This window comes from Balaenoptera borealis, assembly GCF_965194805.1.
Source record: "Balaenoptera borealis genome assembly, chromosome: 1".
Taxonomy (NCBI): Eukaryota; Metazoa; Chordata; class Mammalia; order Artiodactyla; family Balaenopteridae; genus Balaenoptera; species Balaenoptera borealis.
In genome coordinates this window covers 2,922,495-2,945,471 of record NC_138860.1, presented here as the reverse complement: position 1 = coordinate 2,945,471, position 22,977 = coordinate 2,922,495, and the positions used below count along the sequence as shown (strand labels likewise).

The 22,977-nt window shown below is 49.3% G+C and overlaps 1 protein-coding gene across 6 annotated transcripts in view; it reads left to right on the top strand.

Annotated features, from left to right (window-relative positions):
• Positions 1-28: 28 nt before the first annotated feature.
• Positions 29-22,977, top strand: part of NR5A2 (nuclear receptor subfamily 5 group A member 2) — a 125,709-nt gene continuing 102,760 nt past the window's right edge. Inside the window, exons 1-4 of one of the 6 annotated variants that reach the window (XM_082394836.1) lie at positions 29-2,355; positions 17,552-17,670; positions 19,195-19,336; positions 21,587-22,233. In XM_082394836.1, the coding sequence (XP_082250962.1) occupies positions 2,292-2,355; positions 17,552-17,670; positions 19,195-19,336; positions 21,587-22,233 (972 nt within the window). In that variant the 5' untranslated portion in view covers positions 29-2,291. The other 5 variants (XM_082394837.1, XM_082394841.1, XM_082394838.1 and 2 more) reach the window with 5 other exon arrangements.

Here is a 22,977-nt window from a genome sequence, read left to right as displayed (position 1 = left end):
CGGCATGTGGGATCTTCCCAGACCAGGGTTCAAACCAGTGTCCCCTGAATTGGCAGGTGGATTCTTAACCACTGCGCCACCAGGGAAGTCCCATGTTTTTTATATATTTCAGCCAAAACAACATATCACAACAGACTGAATGCAGAAGGAGATATGAGAATCCAGCTTTCTATTAAGCTAGACATTAAAAAGACTTCTGAAAATGTCACTTTTTATGGATTATTTTGTTTTGGAAAACAGCTATTTTCAATTTTCAATGTGTTATTTATAGTAATATACTTTAACAACTACAAATTAATATATTTATAAATAATACTTTTTTAGAATGGATATATATATATATATATATATAAAACTGATTCACTTTGCTGTACACCTGAAACTAACACAACATTGTAAATCAACTATACTCCAATAAAAATTTTAAAAATAATAATTTTTTTACTTTCTCAATTTTAATGTCGAATAAAATAAATACTAATAGATATAATTCACATAAGCAAAAAGCTTTTAGAGCCTTATAATTTTTAAGAGAATAGCTGCTTTTCAGGGTCATAGGTCCTTTACTATCTACATATGTACATTTCTGGTATTATGCCACATTATTGTTTGACTGTTTAAAGAAATAACAACAAAGAACTGACATGGATGATTATAATTACCTAATCCTTGTTAGTTTGAAACATACATTTACTTGCCCAGCTATATGCTTCACTCCCCAGCCTCTCTTGCAGCTAAGTGTGGGTATGTGTCAAATTTCTGCCTAGTGAGCTGTAAGCAAGGTGTTTACATGGCGCTTTCAGGAAATGTCCTGGAAAAGGAATATGTGTTTTCTCCCTTCCTCTGTACTGCTTCCTGGTAGTGATGGCTGACCTCTAGCAGTCATTTTGGAACATGAGGACAAGAGACAGAGGAGAGTAAAACGGAAAGAACCAGGTCCTGGACAACTTTGTAGGGCCACTGTACCATCACTACCTCTGAATTTCTTTTACAAGAGAGAAATAAATGTCTTATTTAAACCACTGGCATTCTGCTTTTTCTATTAGATGCAGTCAAACCTAATCCAAAAAAATTAAAATTTTGATGGGAAAAAATGCTATATATAAACATTCTGGGTTTTCCAAATAGAATCTCAGGCCAATAAAAAATTTAAAAAAAAATTTGCTCCATTAGCAAAATCAAAACATACAAGAAAATAACTAACTGTTGTTCCACAACATAGGAAAAGACATACATTGCTCTAAGAATCCAGACTTCATTACTTTAAAGAACAACAGGGATATTTCACAAGAGCCTAAAACTACCCTTGGTCATTTGAGTAATAGTTCTTTCATGGTCAGGAGTAATCCAGATTTTTTTCCATGGATTCAAGGAAAGAATGATAATTTTTAAATTATGGAAAACGTATTACACATTCATCATTTTGCCAGCATTAACCTCAAAGTGTAAGTTTTACTTTATTGGGGTAAAGAGATAGGCTGCCCTTTTAATCAACTGACCAATGTACAAACAAGCTACGGTGAACTCCTCAGCTAATGAACAGGCATGATAAAAAAAAGTTGGTTGACAAAACATGAATAAATAAATGAGCACAAGCTCGGTAATGCTACCTGTAGTTTTTCAAAGTGTCAATCATATCCCTAGTCATCACTTAAAGAATGAATGTCTGCCAACGTTATCATCTAAAATATATTTACAGAGGTCAGGAGAGCTACATCTGTCCTCCTCTATGCAAAGAGGTGATGACATCAAGGGGGTATGTCACAAGCCTAAGTTTAGTTAGTGGATTTAAGCTGGTTTGGAGTTTTATCCACTAAGTACGATCTTCTGACCCCTCAGTTTTACAACTCTGCACTCTCTGAGCTGCACTGCACCTCTCCGTTTCTGAGTTAATCATTTGTTTGCCATTATCTGCCAAGAGTTCTTATCTCTCTTGCTGTCACTTTATAACAGGGTCCTCTTATCAACCTGCATAGAGTCATGTGATTAGTCCAAGCCTATCGAAAGTTTCCATTCCTCTGATTAGAAACCATCATGAAACTGGATACATTGTTTACAGCAGGTCACTAATGCTGGAAAAAGTACAGAGTCCAGGGAAATACTTGCTTGTAACTTTCTGGATTCTTGTATTTTTTTTTGGTTTTTGTTTTTTGCTTTTTCTTAACTTTCACTAAGGGTTACTGTAGTCTGATGTGTCCTCCCCAAGGCTACAAAATTTGACAAGCTGCACTTTTTCTTATGCTCAATGATTTCTGCTTTAAGCCAAAGGACTGCCTATAATTTCATTAACAATGTCTTCTAATTCGGATACTGGGGATTTACAAGAATCTCTAAAGCACGGACTTACACCTATTGGTAAGTAGGAGTTGCTCTTTTTATCATCTATTTATTATCCTGCTACTACACTAATACATGTAATTTAATCTCATCGATGTATTTACTATTATAAGTCACTGCTTTTCCAATTGTGTTTATTAAAAGCACATAAGTCCGCATATATATCACACATTTATCTTTCTTGAAGTTCAAAAAAGGCAAACGCATATTTCAAATATTCATTATATCCTGTTTTTGCATGTCATCCTATTAGCCTAAAACAGCCAGAAAACAAAATGTACAATATCTCATCTTCATCCCTAATATTTTCTGATAATTTTAAATGAGAAATAATAAACTAAAATTTGAACAACTTGAAACAAGTTAACCATATGGAGTCACCATTGATCAAACTTTAACAAGTGCTTTCACGTATCTGTGGAGTTTCAAGCCACATCACAGTATGTCTCATTCATTGCAGATATTGTAGAAAACTTTTGTTTTTCGAGCCAAAAACAAAAACAAACAAAAAAATACCATCATTAGTTAAGGATTAGAAGTTAAGGGTGACTGTTTTTCAAAATAATGAGCATGTCTTCTTTTCATAAACAGAGTAAGTAAACAAAGTTTATTTTCATTTTTAAAAAATAATGGCGAGTCACAAACGTTAACGTTACAGCAAGAATACCTTTAATTAATCCTGAAAGTCAAGGACTAAAGGGAAGTAATTCCCAGGGGTCTGTAATTATTAGTCTGTTGGAAATCTTGCCCTTCTTCCTTCCCACTAGTTTTTGAAGGACCTAAGCCCTTTCTTGTAGCACTTTCTTAGACTTTCGAAATGGAATTTCCCTGTAATTGGCAGAGGCCTGTCATCGGCGCTGAGTTCCAGCGCCGCTGGAACAAGAAGGAAAATCAAGGCTCCGGCTTTTCCTCTTTCTCCCTTGATAACCAGCTGACTCCACTGAACGCAGTGATTGCTTTTTTTTATGGGCCAACTACACCCTAAAGTATATCAATTGAGGAAACGGTTACAAAAAAAATGTTCTGTACTTACGAAAAAGAAAACACCGGGAAGGCAGGCAGAGTGCAACAGAGAATCAATTGCTCTGCTGATAAAAAGAAAATACGGGCACAGAAGGAGCTGGAAGAGAACACAGAGCGATTGCAAATCTTTGCCCGGGGCGCAGCCGCCTGGGCGCGTGGGCGAAGGGTCCCTACAGGCAGCGGCCCCGCTGGGCCACCGCGCTGCTGGCGTCGGCGGCGCGCGGCAAGGGCGCGCTCGGGCCGGGGATGCGGGAGCGCGCGGGGAGAGGCGCGCTCGGGCCGCGGAGGCGGGGGCGCGCGGGGAGAGGCGCGCTCGGGCCGCGGAGGCGGGGGCGCGCGGGGAGAGGCGCGCTCGGGCCGCGGAGGCGGGGGCGCGCGGCGAGTGCGCGCTCGGAGACTCACCCGCCCGCGGATGCGAATTCAGGGCGAGGGGATTCCCGAGACCACACACGAGGACCCCCACGGCGCGGCGCAGGCCCAGGGTGAAGGAATGCGGGTGAGATGGTGGAGGAGCCTCTGTCGCGTTGCCTCGGCTACCGCGGAAGAAGCGTATTTTTCACCCGACGCCCGGCACTCAGCACCGCGCCGGGTCCGTCCCGGGCGTGAAGCTGGACCACCTGCAAGTCTGGGGTCCGCCGGGTCCGGAGCGCCGGCAGCCGGCGGGGCGTCCGTCTAGCCCCGGAGGGATCGCTAGAGGCTGAGCCTCAAGAAGACCCCGAAGGAGAAGCCCAGGGCCTCCGCGAGCCCACCCCCGACACCCGAAACCTGTGCGGGCACTTCCGGGCGCCAGATCCTGGGGTGACAAAAGAACAGTGAATTTTCCGGTTAAAAAAAACCCTCTTTCCGGATCTCATTCGCAGCCACCGCCCCCTCCCGGCCCAGGCACGCTCTCTCCCCCCGTCCCCGGGTATTGCAGCCCCACGGTTTGTTGTGAGGTGTCCCTATTTTGAACATCTTGGTTACCCGGAGGCGGCTGCTGGCACTGAGGGTCGGTCTGTTCCACAGTGGGGCCATTCCCGGGGTTCTTGGCTAGACCGTCACCCGGAGGGACAGTGGAGCCATCAGGTCCTCCAGTGGGTCCCTGAAGGCCAGTTGCCTCTTGGATGGGGTCTGACCGCCCCAGGCAGGCCCAGTGAGGAGAACCCACGGGTGCAGCTCGGAGGGTCTGAGGTCCCGGTGGCTTTGATGGCAAGTTGCACGTTGGGATGGAGTGGGGAGAGGTTCCCAAAACTAAGCCCAGTGTATGTACAGCTCAGTCAGGGTTTGAATTCTGCGTCAGCTCATTTGTGTTCTTCTGGGAAATGTGCCTCTGTTTATCTAAAAAGCTGTCTCTATGGGCCCTAGAGACATGGCATGACATTTTTCTTTTATGCACACTGGTGGTTCCATGAAAATTGCACATAGACGTCTGTGCTCATATAGAAAAGTGAAAATAAGATGCCGTTGTTCCTTCTGCCTACCTGCAAGATAATCTGTGCGGTGTAAGAGCAGCTGACTTGGGTTATAACCAGATCGTTCCCCTAAAGTTAACTAGCTCTGGGATGCTGTCCAGATTCTTGGTTTCTGGCTTAGGCTTTTTTCTTTCTCACAAATGGGGTGATTTTACTGAATGATACGCAGTACGACTTTGAGAGAGAGAATAAAGTACCTGTCTATGTCAGCAAAAGAGCCAAATCTGTGCGGTAGGAAACATGTCATGTAACGAGTATTTACTGACCCTCTTGCAATGTGCTCAACGTTATGTTTGATTTGTATTAAATTTATGTAATTCTTCGATTTAAGGGCATTTTTGAAGAATATTATACAGTCCATATAATGTTGCATCCTGACCACAGGAAGTTCTGTCTGTGTAGTTAGGGGTACGTAATACACAGTGCACATGCTGTCTTGAGACTGTGATGTAAACGTTGCTATCTGGTCCCCTTAGCACTCTCGGAGTCTGGTTTGATTCCATTGATAACCTCCAGTAAGCTCTGTGCCCTTAAGATCTCTGGAAGTCAATGTCACACAGTGGAAAGTGAGAAAGCCTGTTATGTCGCCCTAACCTCTAGCCGGCTTTATCTGCAGTGCTGTTTAGAACACCAGTCACCCAAGCCCCGTGGTCTGATTCTTGCTGCTGGGTTTAGGCAGCCAGTTGCCTCCAGGAAGCTAAGCCTTGGAGCCTTGTCTCCTTCCCGGCTCCTGCCCACTTCCAAAACAATGCTTCTCAGATTCTCTTTGCTGGCCTGGATCCTCAATTGTGATGGGACTTAAAGAATTTCTTTAATGCCTCTTTTAATAAACCAAGAGAGATGTATGGATGAAGCCAGAACAGAGGCTTGGGAATGCTTTTTTTCTTTACTTGACCCCTCCACGCAGACACAATGTCTAGGGTTATCTTGGATTCAGCCTTGAACTTGAGCTGAGCTAGAGAGGGGCTCTGGAACAGTCTCCCGCCAGTTTTCCCAACCTCCCCAAACACCTCCAGGGATGCCCTTATGCAGGGCAAGAGTCAGACGTCTTACTCCCCAAGTCCAGAACCTACCTCAGGATAAAGCTACTTATTTGAGGGTATGTCTTCACTCTTTACCTTGCTGGAACAACTTCTCTGAGAAACCCACTTGGCTTCAAGGAACTTCAGGAGTTTGGGGGGCATTGTGTGTGGGAAGGGCCTGGGGAAGAGCTGAAATATGACCGGTGTATGAGAGATTGAGCCTGGGGAAACATGTGGACTGAAATTGACCAGACCGATCAATAAAGGCTGCCTCTTTCTCAGTCTTTGAGGAAGCTCTGTTATGTGTGTTTTTGTGTGACTGACAAGTAAGAAAAGATATACTTTACTTTTAAACCTCAAATAAGCTGAATATCTGCGGGTAATGTGATTGAGTCCTGAGGACTGTGTCGAACACTGCAAGATGGTGGTGTTGGCAAGAACCTCCCACTGGAAGGATCTATTTTTAATGGTCCTTAGAATGGCTAGTGATTCCCTTCCTAGTTGTTTTCCTTACAGAGGATGGTTTGGGGGAAATTAGGGAGCAAAAGAAAAAGATAAAAGAACTGATATTAATAACAGTGTGGTGGGCTGCTCTCCTGACACGATCACCTGTGTATAAAGTTTATTTTGTTTGAAAAAAGTTTTCTTTGTTAGCCTTACTTTACTGATGAAGAAAAAAAATGGACTCAGAAAGGTCAAGTGATTTACCCAAGGTCACTCAGTTTGTCAGAAGAGTGGGCTGTAAATGGAAATCATGGATGTGACTCTGAAATCCATGCTTTTTCCTCAGTTGAGGAAATTGCCCTTGTTGATATAAAGAAAGTATGATTACAGACAATGTTTGTCTACTCAGACTTTCTTCCGAAAGGCATTTTGGGCTTAAGTAAGACATTTGTCAATCGCTCTGTATCTTCCTCTTCAATCCGCAGTGGAAACCCCGAAGAATTTGGAAGGGTGGGCTGGGGCTTGGCGTATGGGTGGGGTGGAGCCATCTGGAGCCCTGAGAGCTGAGCAGAGATGGGGGGGCGGGGAGGCACTTCTGGTCTCTGACTCCGGAATTTCCTGAAAGGATCTCTGGAGTTTGACGTTGAGCTTGCAGTTCTGTGGCTTATGGTAGCAACTCGCGGGGCTCCTGAGTGGATGAAAAGGAAATTCACTGCATCCACTTGTTATAGAGTCAGTGATATGAGGACGGCGGGGAAATCACTCAAAATGAGTGAGTTTGGAGAGGACTTTTTATTCCTAAGAAACGAGTAAAGATCTCCTGGGGGGAGGGCATAGGGAAAGAGATAGTTTAAGTACCCCCTCCCCCGCCCTTTTTAAGCACTTTTGACAAAGCTTAAGTACCCCCTCCCCCGCCCTTTTTAAGCACTTTTGACAAAGCCGGGTGTGTCTCCTGCAGGGAGATGCTGGTCCCACGCCCGGCGCTAACATTTTTCACAGTTAATGCTGCTGAGGCTTGCTCTGGACGTCCGCAGCCTCAGGGCCCAAAAGCTCCGCCGCCTCCAGCGGTGTCTATAGGATTGGAAAGAAAACTGCTCGGAACCCGCCACCAGGTCCCCGAAGCGACGCCCCACAGTGTCTAGACAAGAAACCCTGGGGGAAAGCGAAAGAATTCGTCCCCAAGGCTCGGCGCACGCTGGCCACCATCTCTTAACCACGAAAGTTGTCTGCAAGTTGGAAAAGGAGCTGACACCCTCCGAAAAGCGCGATCCGCGGCATCTCGGGGCCCCTAACGCTCTCCCTACGCCCGCGCGGCAAGTCCCAGGGGGACGAGACCACCCCGAGTGCCGCCTTTCCAAACCCACTCTTTCTTTGTTGTCCAAGAGGGACCTGAATTGCTCGACGGCCGCAGTTCTGCGGGTCCGGCACTCTTTGATCTTAAGAACCAGAACACCCTGCGCGGGGGCTTCCCTAAGGCAGGAAGCTCCCCATGGTCCATCCCCGCGCGGCCACAGCCGGGGATTCGGAAGCTGAGCGGCACGTCGTCCCTTCCCTCATGAAGCTTCCAGTCTGGCCAGATTCAATGGGATGTCAGCCTAGGATCACCTAGTGCTCAGATCTGAGTTCCCGGTCCAGGTTGAGGCGCGGGAGGGGCTATGGGGAGTGGAGTGGCCGTGTGAGCGTTCAGCAGGTTTCACCCAGGGCTTGGTGGCCTGCAGGCGCCAGCGTCGTCCTCGAGAACGTCACTCAGTGTTCTGGTTTGTCCCGAGAATGGACAGGGGTGGTTCCGAGAGTGGGGTCTCCAGTGTTGAGTTGGAGCTGACTCACATCTCCATTTCAATTACAGAGAGGAAGAGCTAGATTAGATTGGACCACCTACCCAAGGTTATTTCCCAGCCGGCTCCTTTCTCCAGACCGGATCTCCCCATTCACCTCGAAGGGCACCGGCTCGACCAAGGTGGGACGCGCCTAGACCCCTGGGCAGGGGCAACTCGCCCCAAAGAAAATGAAGTCTAAGAAGTTCTACAGGGAAGCCTTATTACCGAGAGCTGTAGATTCCAATAATACAGGCCAAAGTCTCCAAAAACCTGACCTGTCCTTCAGGGAAAGGATGCGAGTTTGTTTGGAGGGGTGTGGAGGAGTCTTGATTACCCAGATAACTGCGGCACCTTGCGTTTTCCTCGCTGGTAAAGACGGGGCCCTGATATACTAAGATACCCCCATAGTGACTGTGAATCAGTCGCCATTGGCTGGCCACCCCCTACCAGGCACCTTTCTAGGGGTAGGAGGTCTAGACTGGCCGCAGTTTTTCCTCCTGGACTACAGGCTGTTTACTCAGGCAGCAGACAGGGATTTTTTTTTTTTTTTTAACATGACACGACTTCTCACCTATTCCAGTTTATTTTCTGCAAGCTTCAGCCAATTCGATGCTCTTTGTTAATTTATATGTCTGCACTAAAATTTAACCTGTCTTAAAAAAAAAAAGTGCTTTGAACGCGGGGGTGGAGCGCCTAAAAGCGGGGGTGGGGGGTGGGTAGCCCAGCACCACCCCCCTTCCCGGCTCCAGCTCAGGAGCGGAACTCTGGAGTTCTAGCTGAACTTAATTTTCAGAGGAAAGCAAAAGTGGCTTCTGATGGGCTTTTCGAGTGGGAGGGGCGGAGAACTTAGGCAGAACCCGAGCTTCCGTAGACTGATAAACTTGTTTCTCTTTCCCCTCGGGCTATCCCGGCCTGGTTGTGGAGAATTTCGGAGGGGAAAAAAAAAAATCTAGGTTTCTTCTGCGGCTAAAGAGTAGGCACGTGCTACGAGAAAAGTATTCTGGTTTCTCGAAAGCACCAAAAAGTAGGAATGGAGGAGGTGTTAGACATTGTTTCCAAGGATGTAGGTTTGCAAGTTTCGTGCGGGGTTGGAGACATTGTTTCCAAGGATGTAGGTTTGCAAGTTTCGTGGGGGGTTGGGCGGGTCGTGCTGGGTCGTGGGAGGCTTCTCCCACCCAGGCGGGCGGGAGACGTAGGTCTTCCACGCTGTTCTTCCGGAGACCCGTGTCTGCCGAGCCCAGGAAACTTGAACCAGTCCTGAAAATCATTCCCTCTTTGCACGCGGGAAGCGCGCGGGGCCGCCCGACACTTCTCAGGTCAGGTCAAGGGCAGGCTGTGCCCGGCGCGCGCTCGGGAACGCGGCGCGGAGCCACGGGAAGGCGGCGGCGGGAGAGCAAGGCAGTCGCATCCTCGCGGGCGGGGAGCGCGAGACCCCCTCCGCTCCTGCCCGCGGGTGGACGGGGCGCACGGCCCCGTGGCGCTGAGTCTGGATAAAATATGCCGGGACTGCGCTTCTCGGGCTCATCAAGGCTGCGGGAGCCTCCCCGAGGCATCATCCTTTGTAATTGCAACCGTCAATCAACGCTCGAAGACACAGTCAGAACCGGGAAGGACGACCCTGGAGACCAGCCCCGTAGGAAAGGAGGTGGAGGAGCGGGGGAAGTGGGGGAAAAGGGGTGCGAAGTTTGCCAGGAGTTGGCAGGGGAGCGGGGAGCGAGTTGAGAACGCGCGGGGTGGCTCAAGCCGGAGCTGTCTCACCCGGCCTCGCGTCCCCACCAGTTAGTTAAATGCCCCGCAGCCGGGGTGGATTCCTAAGTGCGCTCCCACTAAGAGGCAGTAGGTGAGACTTCCCCGGAGGAGGGTGGGAGGCGTCGGCCCGCCTGCCGGGGCTTTATCATTCCAAGGCGGTGGGTGTATCTCTCCGTGAACGCAGACCACCGCGAGCCCAGATGTTTAGACCACACAGGCCCAGTCCCCCATCCCCATCTCAGGTGCCTCCCCTCCTGGCGTCCGCTTCGCCCTCCCGCCTCGCGCGGAGGCTTCTGCCACCTGGAACCATCCCCAGGTAACCGACCCGGCACCGCGGGAGGGCTCGGGCACCTCCTCCCCCAGCGCTCCTTCCGCGAGGGTATTCTGGGAGACGCCCAGGCCCATCCCGGGTCACGGGGCAAACAGGTCCCGGGCTCCAGTGGGGACTCCCAGCCCAGCGGAATTGAAGGGGCAAAGGACCAGAGTAAGTGCTGGGGGGGGGGGGGGGCGAGGATGGGGGAAGGATGCACTTGGAGGGGGGTAAGGAGCGCGAGGTCGGAAGCCGAGGCCTGCCCCCCCACCCCGCCTCTGCGTCTGCTCCCCTAAACCCCACGCAGAGCGCCCGGAGTAAAGGTGACTGTACTCTCCGGTCTCTCCCGCGGGAGATTTCCCGCCTTGTCCACCGAAGACGGGGTTTCGACGTCCCCCGCGGGGACCTGGATAGGTCTGGGGCCCTCGGGAGCTCCTCCGTTCCTGGAGCTGGAGGCCTGGGGCACTGGGGGCTTGGGGTTCCTTTGGTTCTCGGAAAGGGAAGTTTTCTCTCGGCTTGAGACCTCGTGCGCTTTCGGTGCCCGTTGGGCTCGCAGCTGACTAAGCAGAGCCGTCAGCCTGGAGTACAGCTTCAACTGTGGATTCTCTTAAGGGAGGATTTTTAAAACCTTGACCCCAGCCCCTATTCTCCCGCCATCGCCGCTCGCTTTTGTGAGGAGACAAATGGATGCCAGCTGGCCCTTTGTCACCGTCGCTCCAGGTCTTTGGGGGTGTGATGGGAGGGCAGACTGGCCTAGACGGGAAGAGGCATCAGGTGTGGCCTAAACAGGTCCCTTCTGGGGCTGAGGCTGGGCCCTGAACATGAACACAAAGTTTGCCTCCAGCCAGGTCAGGCTCAGCCGCCAAGTCCCAGCAAAGATTTAGGCCACACTACAAGTCCCTGGTGCTGTCAGACCCTCTGTCCACTTCTTTCAGCTCTCCTAACCTCCTCCTCCCGTTCCAGCAACCAGAGGGCCTTCCGTCCCACAGAGCTCCAGCCTGGTGTTGGGAAGACGTTGCAAAAGTGCCCCCCTATGCTGTTTGGTTGCTGTGGGATGGAGGTGCTCTTAAATTAAGGCTTTGTAATAAACTGAGGCTCGAAGTTCACCTGCATCCATAAGGAAAGCGCAGCGAGCACTGATTTGAGCCCTGAGACTTTATCCCCTTTCTGAATTTAATTCACAGTGATACTTAAAATAACTATAGGAAATCCTGCAAATGGACGGACTGTCCCCAAAATCTGAGCATCTTAAGGGTCACTAGTTTTGGCAACTTCAGCCCACTCCCCTTTACAAACTAATGGGCAGCCCTCCCACCAGGGTTAAACATTTTCATGAAACCTGCAGATGCTACTAACACTGACATTTAAATAACTTGGATTCTGCATGCTGCATGTTAAACAGCAAAATGACAGATCAGTTTCGAGAGGCAACAGTATCTGAATCGCCAGGCGCGGGGAGGTGATGAACGACCCATCTCATATAAAAGTTTAGATTATGCATGGCAATGATGGGAGTATTTTTCAAGTCATCAAATACTGGACTGGCCAGTTTGACTGTGTGATCTCTATAGCATTCAAGTAGAATAAATTCAGAGCCTTTGAGATTCAAATTCACCCCCTTGTGGGTGGACTCTGATAATTACCCGGGTCTCACAGCAGACACTGAATATGAGGCATTTCACATGCAGTCAGGACGCTGGGGAAAAAAAAAAAAAAAATGTTTTCATCTTGTTGGGATGAGATCTGAAAACTTTGAAGATGGGGCTGGGCTGGTGGAGGAAGAGCTTGCATAACAGATGGTTCTTTAAAACTTTTTTTAAAGTGCTGGGCCTCTGGGCCTCATGTGGATCGTCCCACCCAAGAGGCAGCAAAATGAAAAAGAAAGCCCAGGCAGCTCTTCGCATTCTATATGGAAACCCAGTTCACCAAAATTTAGGAAGTCTGCCGCCAAGATAATCTTGGGCTCGAGGTGGGGCGCGGGGTGGGGGGGTGTTTATAAGTGAGAGAAGGAACTGGGGAAGAATGGGGAAACGGGGATAGCCGTTCAGATTCCCGGCGACACGGCTGTCCCCTCGGTGAGCAGGTGAACCGTGACGCTCCGCCACTCCCGGGGGCCCGCGGACTGAGTGCCGAGGGGAACGAGGCCAGGAGACCCTCAAGAGCAGGCCAGCTCTTCTTTTCATTTCTGGGTTGTTTAAATGTGTTTAACTCCTCCTGCAGCCCCTCACCCGGCGCACACGGGGGCCGCCCCCTCACCCCCACTCCCACTCGCGTCCCTCTGGCTTCCCCTCTGCGCGCGGACACCTCCGCCCGAGCTTCTCCTTGGCCGCTGCGCTCAGACAGAGGTCGCCTCTCACTCGCTGTTAAGACCCGCCGCGTGCGCATCCCCCGCCCCGGGCCTGGGTGGGGTGGGAGGGGGCGAGGCGGGGTGAAGAGGTTGGGGCAGGCGAGGGGACTGGAGCCTGCGCCTCGTCCTCATTGGCTGGCGCCTGGTGTCCGACCCGAGTCCGGAGCCCGCGTCCCCATTCACTGTCATCACCCCTCATCCCCTCTTCCCCTACCCAGCCCTACTCACCTCCCTTCTCCTCCTCTTCCTCCCCTTCTCCTTCCCAGCCTCGCCTCCCGGGCTGGAGAGGACTGCTCCCGGACTGGCGAGAGGAATAGACGAAGCGACAGAGGGAGGCTGGAACTTCCTAACTCCAAGCCTGATAGTGAGCGGGAGGGAAGCAGAGACGGGCAAGGGGCGGAGAGGAGAGGAAAGGCGAGGAGGGAGAGGAGAGTGAGGCCAGAGAAAGCGCGCGCGAGAGGCCCTGCGGATCCCGAGCGCTGGGCGGCGGAGGGCGAGGTGCAGGTTGCCCGAGCCGAGCCGTCCGGGAGCAGCGGCACCGCCGCGGCGGCAGCAGCTCGGCCTTCGCCTCCGCTGCGCGCCCGGAGCTCGGCCGTAAGCGCGTTCGCGCCCCGGGCAGCTGCGCCCTTGCCGAGCCGGACCGGGGCGCCCGGACGCGGTCTTCGCCTGCAGCCCGCTGCTTCCTCCTCGCGGTTCGGGGGCGGCTCGGGAGCCGCAAACCTGGACGGGGCTCGGGGGTCCTGACGGCAGCCCCGGAGGCGGCGGAGGCGCGCTCCTGCCGGCGGGCGAGGAAGCAGCCACCCGGTCGCCCCCTCCTTTTTCCCGGCGGAGTTGAAGCTGTGCCGCCGGCGTCCAGGTGCTGGGCTTCCGGACCGGCACGGACCCCCTACCCCGCCCGCGGCCGCCTTGTCATGCTGCCCAAAGTGGAGACGGAAGCTCTGGGACTGGCTCGGTCGCATGGGGAACAGGGGCAGATGCCGGAAAACATGCAAGGTAAGGAGGCGCTCGCGGCGCTTGGCTTCCGCGGCTCCAGCGCCCCCGGGCTCGCCCCGCGGGCTGCAGCCGCCCGCCCAGCGCGGGAGCTTGACCGGCCGCCGAGCGCTGGTCGCCGCGGGGCTGCCGAGCTGCGGGGCGGCGCGCGGGCTTCGGGCCCCTTCCCCAGGGGCAGGCATAAAAGTTTATGGCTCTTGAACAATGCGGGGCGGGGATTTTCCAAGCAATGCCTAATTGGCCACTTCTCATTAAGAAAAGAGAGGCTTCGAGCTCTGGCTACTAGAGCGGGGCAGCTTCAAGCTAAAGATCTTGTTATTCTAAAGATCATTCTAAGGAACGGAATGTCTCGCGGGAAACCCGAGCAGGTTCCCAGTCGTTGGAATCGGCGGGAACTTGAACCAGGGCTCTTGAGCGGTGGAAGAACACTGCCTGGGAGAGTCAACTGCAGAGAGAGATGGAGCCTCGGGGAGAGCGGGCTTAGCGGTGTTAGGACGCATGGGCACCCCACAGCCCAGGCGCACCCAGGGAGCCGGCTCGAATTTGAACAACTTCATAAAACTGCAGGCAGAACTGGAGAGAACCAGTTATTCCCAGCCCATCCTCTGGTCGGGCGCTGCGGAGTGAGTGTTGGGCGGGGGCGGCGGTTTAGCCTCAAGCCCTTCTGTCTGAGACCTGGGAATCTGGAAGTCCGTTTTCATATCCCAGCTTTTGATTGCTAACAACAACAGCCAAAAAAAAAGTAAATCCCGTAGGCAGTATTTTCGCCGCATTCCAAACTAAGCGAGTCTAGATCTGGCCGTATTGAGCCCTTCCGAAGTGTATCGCAGTTGCTCGGGGCCGGGGAGGGAACAATGTTAGGAAAAGTCACCGGTGCCCTTCCATCCTCGCCCCTGCCAGCGCGCAGGATGTGCGGGCCGGCGGGCCTGTGATCCCGGAACGCTTCCTGCCATCCCCTTGAACGGACTTGAAAGGGCCGGGGAGGCGTTGAGAGCAGAGTTCAGGGCTGGTGCACGCGGCTGTGCGGGAGAGGCGGCGCTGGGCCCGGGGCCTGAGGTCGCCCCGCTGCCTTGAGAAGAGGGGGCGGCGGGAAGGCGTGCGTCCTGCTGGTGGGGTCGGATACCGCTCGCGGATCCTGGGGTCTCGCTCAGCCTCCAGGGAGGGCCGTGGACGTCCCCTGGGGCCGTGGACGTCCCCTGGGCCCGAGGCCCTAGAGTCTAACTTGTAGGTTGGCTAACGAGGGGACCCGGTTGGCCCAAAGAGGCTTTCCCTCTGGCACCTGGGATTCCGCGAAGGGGGTCGCAGGGGAAGCGGCGCCGGGGAGCTGCCTCCGAAACCCTCCGCCGCCAGCGGCCGCGAAGGACTATCCTTCGGGCGTCCTTGGGGCCGGCGAGATTCTTGGGCCAAGGGAAAGTTTCTGCTTCTCCTTACCGCGCGCGTTTCTGGGCGACTCGGGAAAAGCAGCGGAGGGAGAAGCCGGAGCAGGAAGCCGGGGAGGCAAGAATCAGGGTTTGGGGGGAGATGGGAGGGAGATGCCATTGCAATATTTTCTTTGTAAAATTCGAGAGGGGCGTTCTCGACCCGACCTACTGCCCCAGAGCAGAAAGCTGGCTTTCCCTGGTGCCTAGGGCTCCGGGAAGCCTCCGGCCGCTGGCTCAGCCCCGGGGTCGAAAGCGGGTGGGCAGCGCCCGGGCGAGGCTTCCTCCAGGCCACGCGGCCTGCCGCCGGAGGGGAGCCCCTGCGGACAGGCACCCCAGGACCAGGCTCGCTTTGGTCTCGGCCGGGGACGCACCGCCGTCCGACCCGCGGGGCGGAGGGCCGGGGGGCAGAAAGAGGACCCGCTACCGGGTCCCGGGACAGTTCGGGGAACTTGTCGGCGCGCCTCTGAGGCCTTCGCTGTCCAAGGCCCCACCGCGCCCTCTACTTTGGCAAGACCGGGACTTATTTGCTCGGACGCACTCCGTGCTCCAAACGCTAACTTGGGTTAAGAGCACCTGGGCGCTTCTGAAAGGTGCCCCGGTCTCGCACCGCAGCGTCGGTCTCCCCACACGGCCTCTGTCTTTGAATTTTCCAAGAGGGTTCCCACCCCCAGCCCCGGTCTTTTGGGTGTCGGATCCCCGAGGCGCGCACCGGGTCGCCTGGAAACGGTTGCCTCTCCGAGCCTCTCAGATGCGAAGTTAAAGTTTACTTTGTTGGGGAAAGGGAGAGGGAGAAGAGAACACACTTGGTAAAGCACACCTTTTTCCGTCCCTAAAACGTGCCTCAAGACAATAATCACGAGCTTTAGGAGGGATGGGGCTATTAACAAACTTCTGGAACTCTCAGCCTCGGCCAAAGCCCCAGGTTCCCCAAACGCGAGCGCGGACCTCTCAGGGCACCGCCGGGAGAACTGCGCTCTGCGTCTCTTTATTTCTGTTTCTCGGAGCCCACACGTCTGCCTCGGCTGGAACATCTCTTCCCGGGACCCCCACCCCCCAACCCCCACCCCCCAAACTCTGGCTAACTCACCCAGGTTTATGCCCCAGCCCAGGGCTCTGAGTTCCTGGGAGAGAGCCGGCCCCACTCTGCCGGTCGCGGCTCAGCCGAGAAGCGCTGCAAGGACCCTCACCCCGACGGCCCTTTCCGGAGGCCCCCAGAGTCCGTAAAGAAAACAGAACTTTATTTTAAAGAGAGAAAAAGAAAATCAGTAATCATTGGCAAGGAGGCCACTATGGTGGTAGAGCGGCCGAGTACTTTGGGGGTGGGCTGGGGGCTATTTCTCCCTTTCCTATTTGGTAAACAAATCAGAGGAAGCTTCTGCCCGGCCCTCGGTTCCCCGTCCACCCCCTCCCGCCCCGCCCCGCCCCCTGCAAATGCCACTGATTAACTTAAAACAAACTTGACTGGGGCGTTTGTGCGCCTGGGTGTAGCCGAAAGTTGAGCAAGGGGCGAGAGGCGAATGCGCCCGGGGTTTCACCGGAGGTGCCGGGAGGCTTCGGGCGGCGGCCGGGCTGCGCGGACCTGCCCTCGCCATCCGTCCCCCGCGGCGCGCGCTGCGAGGCTCGATCGGCGAGGACCGAGTCTCCGGGAGGGACCGGATCAGGTATTATCTGGGGTCTCCGGGCCACTGCCTCCGCTATGCAGTATATCCATCTTGGAGCTGTGAAGACGCCTTCGCGGCGCTGCGTCGGAAGGAAGGCCGGTTACCCGATCCCTGCAGGGAGCCGCTCAGAGCCGCGGCCTGATTTCTGTTTAACAGGGCGAACTCGAGGTGTTTATATTTTGCGGGGATGATCGGAAACATGTGAAGTTCATTAAACGACTTCAGTACTTTGCGACGAAACCAAACCCTCGTGTGTATCTTTTCCTTTCCTTCTTTTTCTTCTTCTTTTTTTTTTTTTTTCGTCCGGGCGTCCTGCCTTTTGCCTTTTTATTTTTACAGGAGATTTTTGCAAAGTGTGGAGGGGAAAGCCCTATCAATACGTAACTGAATGTTTGGATTAATCTAACAGATCTGAACGCTGGGAGCCGCAGGCTGTGGTTAAATTGGGACTGCTGAGAAGGTTTCTGCGGCATCCGTTCCCCTGCCAAGTGTTTGCATATTGGTGTTGCTTTCCCCAAGCACCCTTATAGTTCGGTGCACTTTGAGCAAACTCATTCCAGTGGGAAGATAACGCCGTGTGCTCCTTTCTCTCCCTTAGGCAAAGGTGACATTTTGGAACTTAACGTCAAGGAGGTTTAAAAGAAATTCGAAGTTGTTACTTTATGCAATTCTTGTTTCTATTCTGATCTGTTGCTTTGCAGAGTTAGGGGGACTCGTGTTCAACAGTGGTCAGCTTAAGAATTTTTAACGCAAGAAATTAGAATTATTTTTAAACTAAAATAATGCAAAGCGCATGCCAAAAGATGTTTTACTTTCACTGTATGAAAATAGCTCTCTGCAGTACATCTGGGTAACACATTTTTAGTTTCTATTTTACCTGGTGATGTTTGCCCACCAGTCACCAAAATGGTTTTTATTGCAGGATTAAAACCTACCTAGTAAATTAATCGGATATGTGCATGCACTTCTCTTGTTTCAGTGTCTCAGTTTAAAATGGTGAATTACTCCTATGATGAAGATCTTGAGGAACTCTGTCCCGTTTGTGGAGATAAAGTGTCTGGGTACCATTATGGGCTCCTCACCTGTGAAAGCTGCAAGGTTTGCCTTCTCCGTTGCTACCTGAGAAATACAATGTTCAAAACCAAAATAAACCATTGGATTACTTCTTAAAGCTAAATATAGGCTGTCTTTTTCGGACTCAATTAAAAATGAGAGAGGGAATGAGTGAGTCTTAGTGAGATGATTCTTCGAAATATGTGTCCAATTTAATTCAAAAGGCAAAGAGATTTATGCTGTTTAGAAAACTTTGCCAGTCTCATGGCTTTAAAATAGTTTATGGTAGGAAGGTGATAGAGCTGTAGAAAGACTTCTATTTCTAACGGTCCAAAGTATTGATTTTGCTTGACTTATATATATTTAAAGCATCGTTGTTCTTGAGAGTGAACATGACAGAGTATTTCCCAAATACTTTTTAACTTCAGAGTATTCTGTGCTACACGTCCAAACATTTTTTACCCACAGACATAAAAGTCTAAATTCCCAACTGCATGATTTCATCCTGATTTATTCCAAAAATAATTTTTAAGATTTTTTTGAAATCTATATCATAAAGAATTAGAAACCAGATCTTAAGTTTATAATAAGAGTAGTTTTCATAAATATATTATATGACCTGTTTAAATGCAAGAAATTTTAATATGTAAGACGTACTGTATTATTACTAACAATGTCAACTATACATTAAGGATTTATCTCAGACCTTTTTCATATATTCCCAGTAAATCTGATACCCCCTATTTTTCAACATTTTTAAAAGTAGAAAACTCAGTACAATTACTTAAACCACTGCCAAGAAAATCCCTTCTTTCTTTCTAACAAAGTAAGATGGTTTCACTTTGTGGCTAGTAGGACAAACAGAATATACCATCCAAGCTGTTATTATGTTACAAAGCTACAGATTTTATTTTTGATTAATTCTTGTGGGTGAAATATAAGGAAGGCATACACTCTGCTAAAATTCAGCTCTCTGCTATATATGCTTTTTTCCCTCATGAGTTTCACCTTTTTCTTTACACAGTTCCCCAACTTGAATGTATTCCAATGGAATTATGAACATTTTCCCATTTTATTCTTTAAATCCTTTTGCTTTTAACTATCTAGTGCTGACATTTGTAAAAAATCTGAGGTGTTTTGCTATTCCATTTTTCCATTGCTATTTTACAGTAGTTTGCCACTGAAATTGTATCAGACTACTTAAAAACAATGCCGCTCTCTATATAAGTGCCTTATCTGGAATATGAAGGTTAATAGGAAAACAGATTTTCTTCAAAAAATTACTGGTTAATATGCATATATTTTCCCCTGAATGTTGAGATAAGATGGTGTGTAGCTAAAGCTCCCCAAGATTTGATACGATTCTTGAAATATAACTCTGATGCCAGAAAAATCTCTACCATATCCTGGTTTTGGAGGGTTGATCTTGTTAAAATGTAAAACAAACCACAGAACCACATAAGGGCTCAAACGGTGCAATGAAAAGATTTACTGGTGATGTCCTTAAAATGAAACAATGGAAGAGACGGGTGTTAGCTTTATAATATGTCTCACTATTTTCTCTTATAGGGCTTTTTTAAGCGAACAGTCCAAAATAATAAAAGGTACACGTGTATAGAAAACCAGAACTGCCAAATTGACAAGACACAGAGAAAGCGTTGTCCTTACTGTCGATTTCAAAAATGTCTAAGTGTTGGAATGAAGCTAGAAGGTAAGTTTTTTCTAAAGACCACTGCCTGTTAAAACTCTCCAAGGACATAGGATTTAAAACAACATTGTACTTATAACATGGTAATAGTATTTTCCTAGTCTTTTAACACTATTGACAATAAGATCTTTTGATGTTTTGTCAGCAGAATAGTCCGAGTCTCATTTAAATGCTGGTGAAATTTACTAGGAAAAAAATTCTAATACCAGAGTTTCGCCTCCTCACCTCTTTTTTTATTTTGAGGAGCATATGCATTTCATAGGTTAGATGAAAGGTCAGGTTAGATGAAAGCAAGACTAACATGATTCAGCTGAGAACAGGTAAAAATAATTTGCCAAAATATTTTTTAAAATCCTTTAAGTTTTCAAATCAGGAAAAAAAGTTTGATTTTAATCTTTTTAAATAGGTACACTTGTCATAATTGTTGCTATTAGTTTCATGATTCCTGAACAAGAGTTAAAGCCTTTAATTATAAAAAGATTTTGTCATGTAGAGTATCATTTTTGATTGTGTGGGAAAGCACATTTCTTTTTTTTTTTTTTAAGATGATGATTGAGTGCAAAATAAAAAAAATTTTTTGAGAAGCAGGAAACATGAAAAATAATGAACCATTACATCGGTAGCATTGGTATGACAAGAACAAGAGAATGGTTCCTCAAAAGCCACATTAAACTTTACGTTGAAAAAGTAGAACCTGCATTTACGATGTACAGATTGGCAGGAAGTAACGTTTAATATGTGACTTCTGTAAATAATTTGTAGTTCATGGACTATTATGGTGTGTTGCTGTTTTTCAGCCTCTGACCTACTGACTTTCCAGAGATTAAATATATTGTAAATAAAGTAACAAGAAGTGATACAGATCCCTGAGATGTGCCAGATACAGGAGTGCATTTTATTTGATCAGTGAGGCACAGACTAGTTGTGTTTGGGGCTTTTCTGTTGTGTGGCACTCAGACCTGATGGCAATACTCAAAAAATTTCAGATACGTCTGCTGAATTGCTAATAGGTTCCTTCCCAATAGAAGTAGCCACTTCGGTTATCAGGAGGACTGTTAAGTCAGTGTTGCTTTTAAGACAAGATCGAGAAAAGAAATAACTGATTCTTGTTAATTTCTTCGTTACCAATCCCTGTTATTATTTTCCAAACAGCAAAACAGTGTGGTAGATGCTTACTATAGTATGAGACTCAGAAGATAAAATGTTAAAAATTAAATGTTGTGATTGCATATGATGTCATTTGATTCCTTTTTTTCTTAACAAAGGGAAAAGGTTACATTTCTTTACCTTAAAAAGTGTGCTTTCTTAACAGTAAGTCACTTGCACTGCATGCTCATGCTTTGTTCACAGTGATATGAAACAATTAAGTATTCAATAAATTATCATCCAGATGAAAAACTCTTGATTATCTTGTGCGGTGTTCTGGATACCTAGTATTCACAATAAATTTTTAATGCTATACTAATCCGAAGATGAAAAGCTCAAAAACTTAACCTCCAGCAATTTCAGTATGTCACAAGCTGTCAGAGGGTTGCTGGGTCCTATCTAATTGCCACTGGCCACCATGAGCTAGGAGAGTCCCGCTAAGTAAATTACTAGACGTGGCCCCAGACGCCCCATAGCATTGTGACGGTGGACCGTTTTGACAGCTTCTGAAATGAATTTGCTTTAATTATGTCCAGTTCTGCTTAAGTGAAAAACAATAACCGGTGGCTCCCTGGTGTGTGCCCGTCAAGTCCAGGTGAGGATGATTTTCCAAGAAGAGCATGTACCTAACACTTTTTGCAGCAAATTAACCAAAAGACTTTGAGAGAGAAAGATGTTCTAAGGAAAAATAGTCACAATTGAATCCAGAAATGGCTCCTTTGATTTTTTTTTTCCCCTTTTAGCAGTTTGGGTTTCCATAAAGAGAATCACAGCATCCCTGGCATGACAGACCCTGATCCTCTTCCTTAACAACATGAAGCATCTCCTGTGTGTAGCAAAAATTAGGAAGTCTCTGCAGTCGCCAAAGGGTTAATATGTCCCTACGTATCCGAAATATTTTTTTGATGACAAACACACTTGGAGGAAAGAATTCATAAATAAAGAGGGCATGGCTCTTTTTTGGCTATTGTAGTGAAAACAACCACACACAGACCACTTCCAGTCCATTTTCAGCCTTTCTAACTATCTGGAGATCTGGAGAATGCTAATAATTTACATCTTCTTTTTACCCTTACTTTCTTTTTTTTTATTCCCCCATCCCAACAGCGGTAAGGGCGGACCGAATGCGTGGAGGGAGGAATAAGTTTGGGCCCATGTACAAGAGGGACAGGGCCCTGAAGCAACAGAAAAAAGCCCTCATCCGAGCCAATGGACTTAAGCTAGAAGCCATGTCTCAGGTGATCCAAGCCATGCCCTCCGAGTTGAGCATCTCTTCTGCAATTCAGAACATCCATTCTGTCTCCAAAGGCCTACCTCTGAACCACCCTGCCTTGCCTCCTCCAGACTACGACCGGAGTCCCTTTGTAACGTCCCCCATCAGCATGACAATGCCACCTCCTGGCAGCCTGCAAGGGTACCAGACCTACAGCCACTTTCCCAGCCGGGCCATCAAGTCTGAGTACCCAGACCCCTACACCAGCTCCCCGGAGTCCATCCTGGGCTACTCCTACTTGGACACTTACCAGACCAGCTCCCCGGCCAGCATGCCCCACCTGATCCTGGAACTGCTGAAGTGTGAGCCCGATGAGCCCCAGGTCCAGGCCAAGATCATGGCCTATCTGCAGCAGGAGCAGGCGAGCCGCAGCAAACATGAGAGGCTGAGTACATTCGGGCTCATGTGCAAGATGGCAGATCAGACCCTCTTCTCCATCGTGGAGTGGGCCCGGAGCAGCGTCTTCTTCAGGGAGCTCAAGGTACGTGACAGCCCTCGGGGGCTTAGAGCTCCCCTTCCCGGAGACCCGGGGCTCTGTGGTCCCTGCTTAATAGGGTCTTGGTGTGGAAAACACGTTTTCCTTACTTTTCTTCTTTGTAAAATGATGTTTTCGACCTTGACTTCAGAACTATTTGCAGCTTAACTTTATGGGGCTTTTCTTGCCTGTAGCTCTTCATCTGGGGGCATGGCATTTCATGTCACACAGGGGGGACAGTTGGTTGTTGTTTTTTTTTCTGAGTAGGAGAATGTCTTTACTTACTCCCTTTAACCTCAGATGGTTTATGGCTAAAAAACTGAAGCCAGTGTGAAACAGAACCTAGTAAACTTTTAAAAAATTACCCAGTAAAAAGCTCTGTTATAATGGTGCCATTTTAGAAGGAAAAAAAGGCCAACATTTAGTTGTGTTTAGACACTAAAGAATGCAAGTGGTACCACTGGTTAGTAGTTAGCAAGTAGGTATTTATTACCTGTTTACCTTGACATTAGGTTGGTAGAGCCTTTGTTTTCGGAGCAGATTCCAATAGGATGTTTACTGCTGTTGGCTGGGGAATGGGCCCATGGCAAGTGCTAGCCTGCTTGGCTGGGCTTTGCTACTCATAATCCATGTCTGTCGTTGATTTTAATGGATTGGTACATTGTAAACACAGCCCTTGTTTGTCTAAGGATCTCTGTTTAACTACATAATTATTTTATTTCCTGAAACTGAAGACCGAATTAATATGGG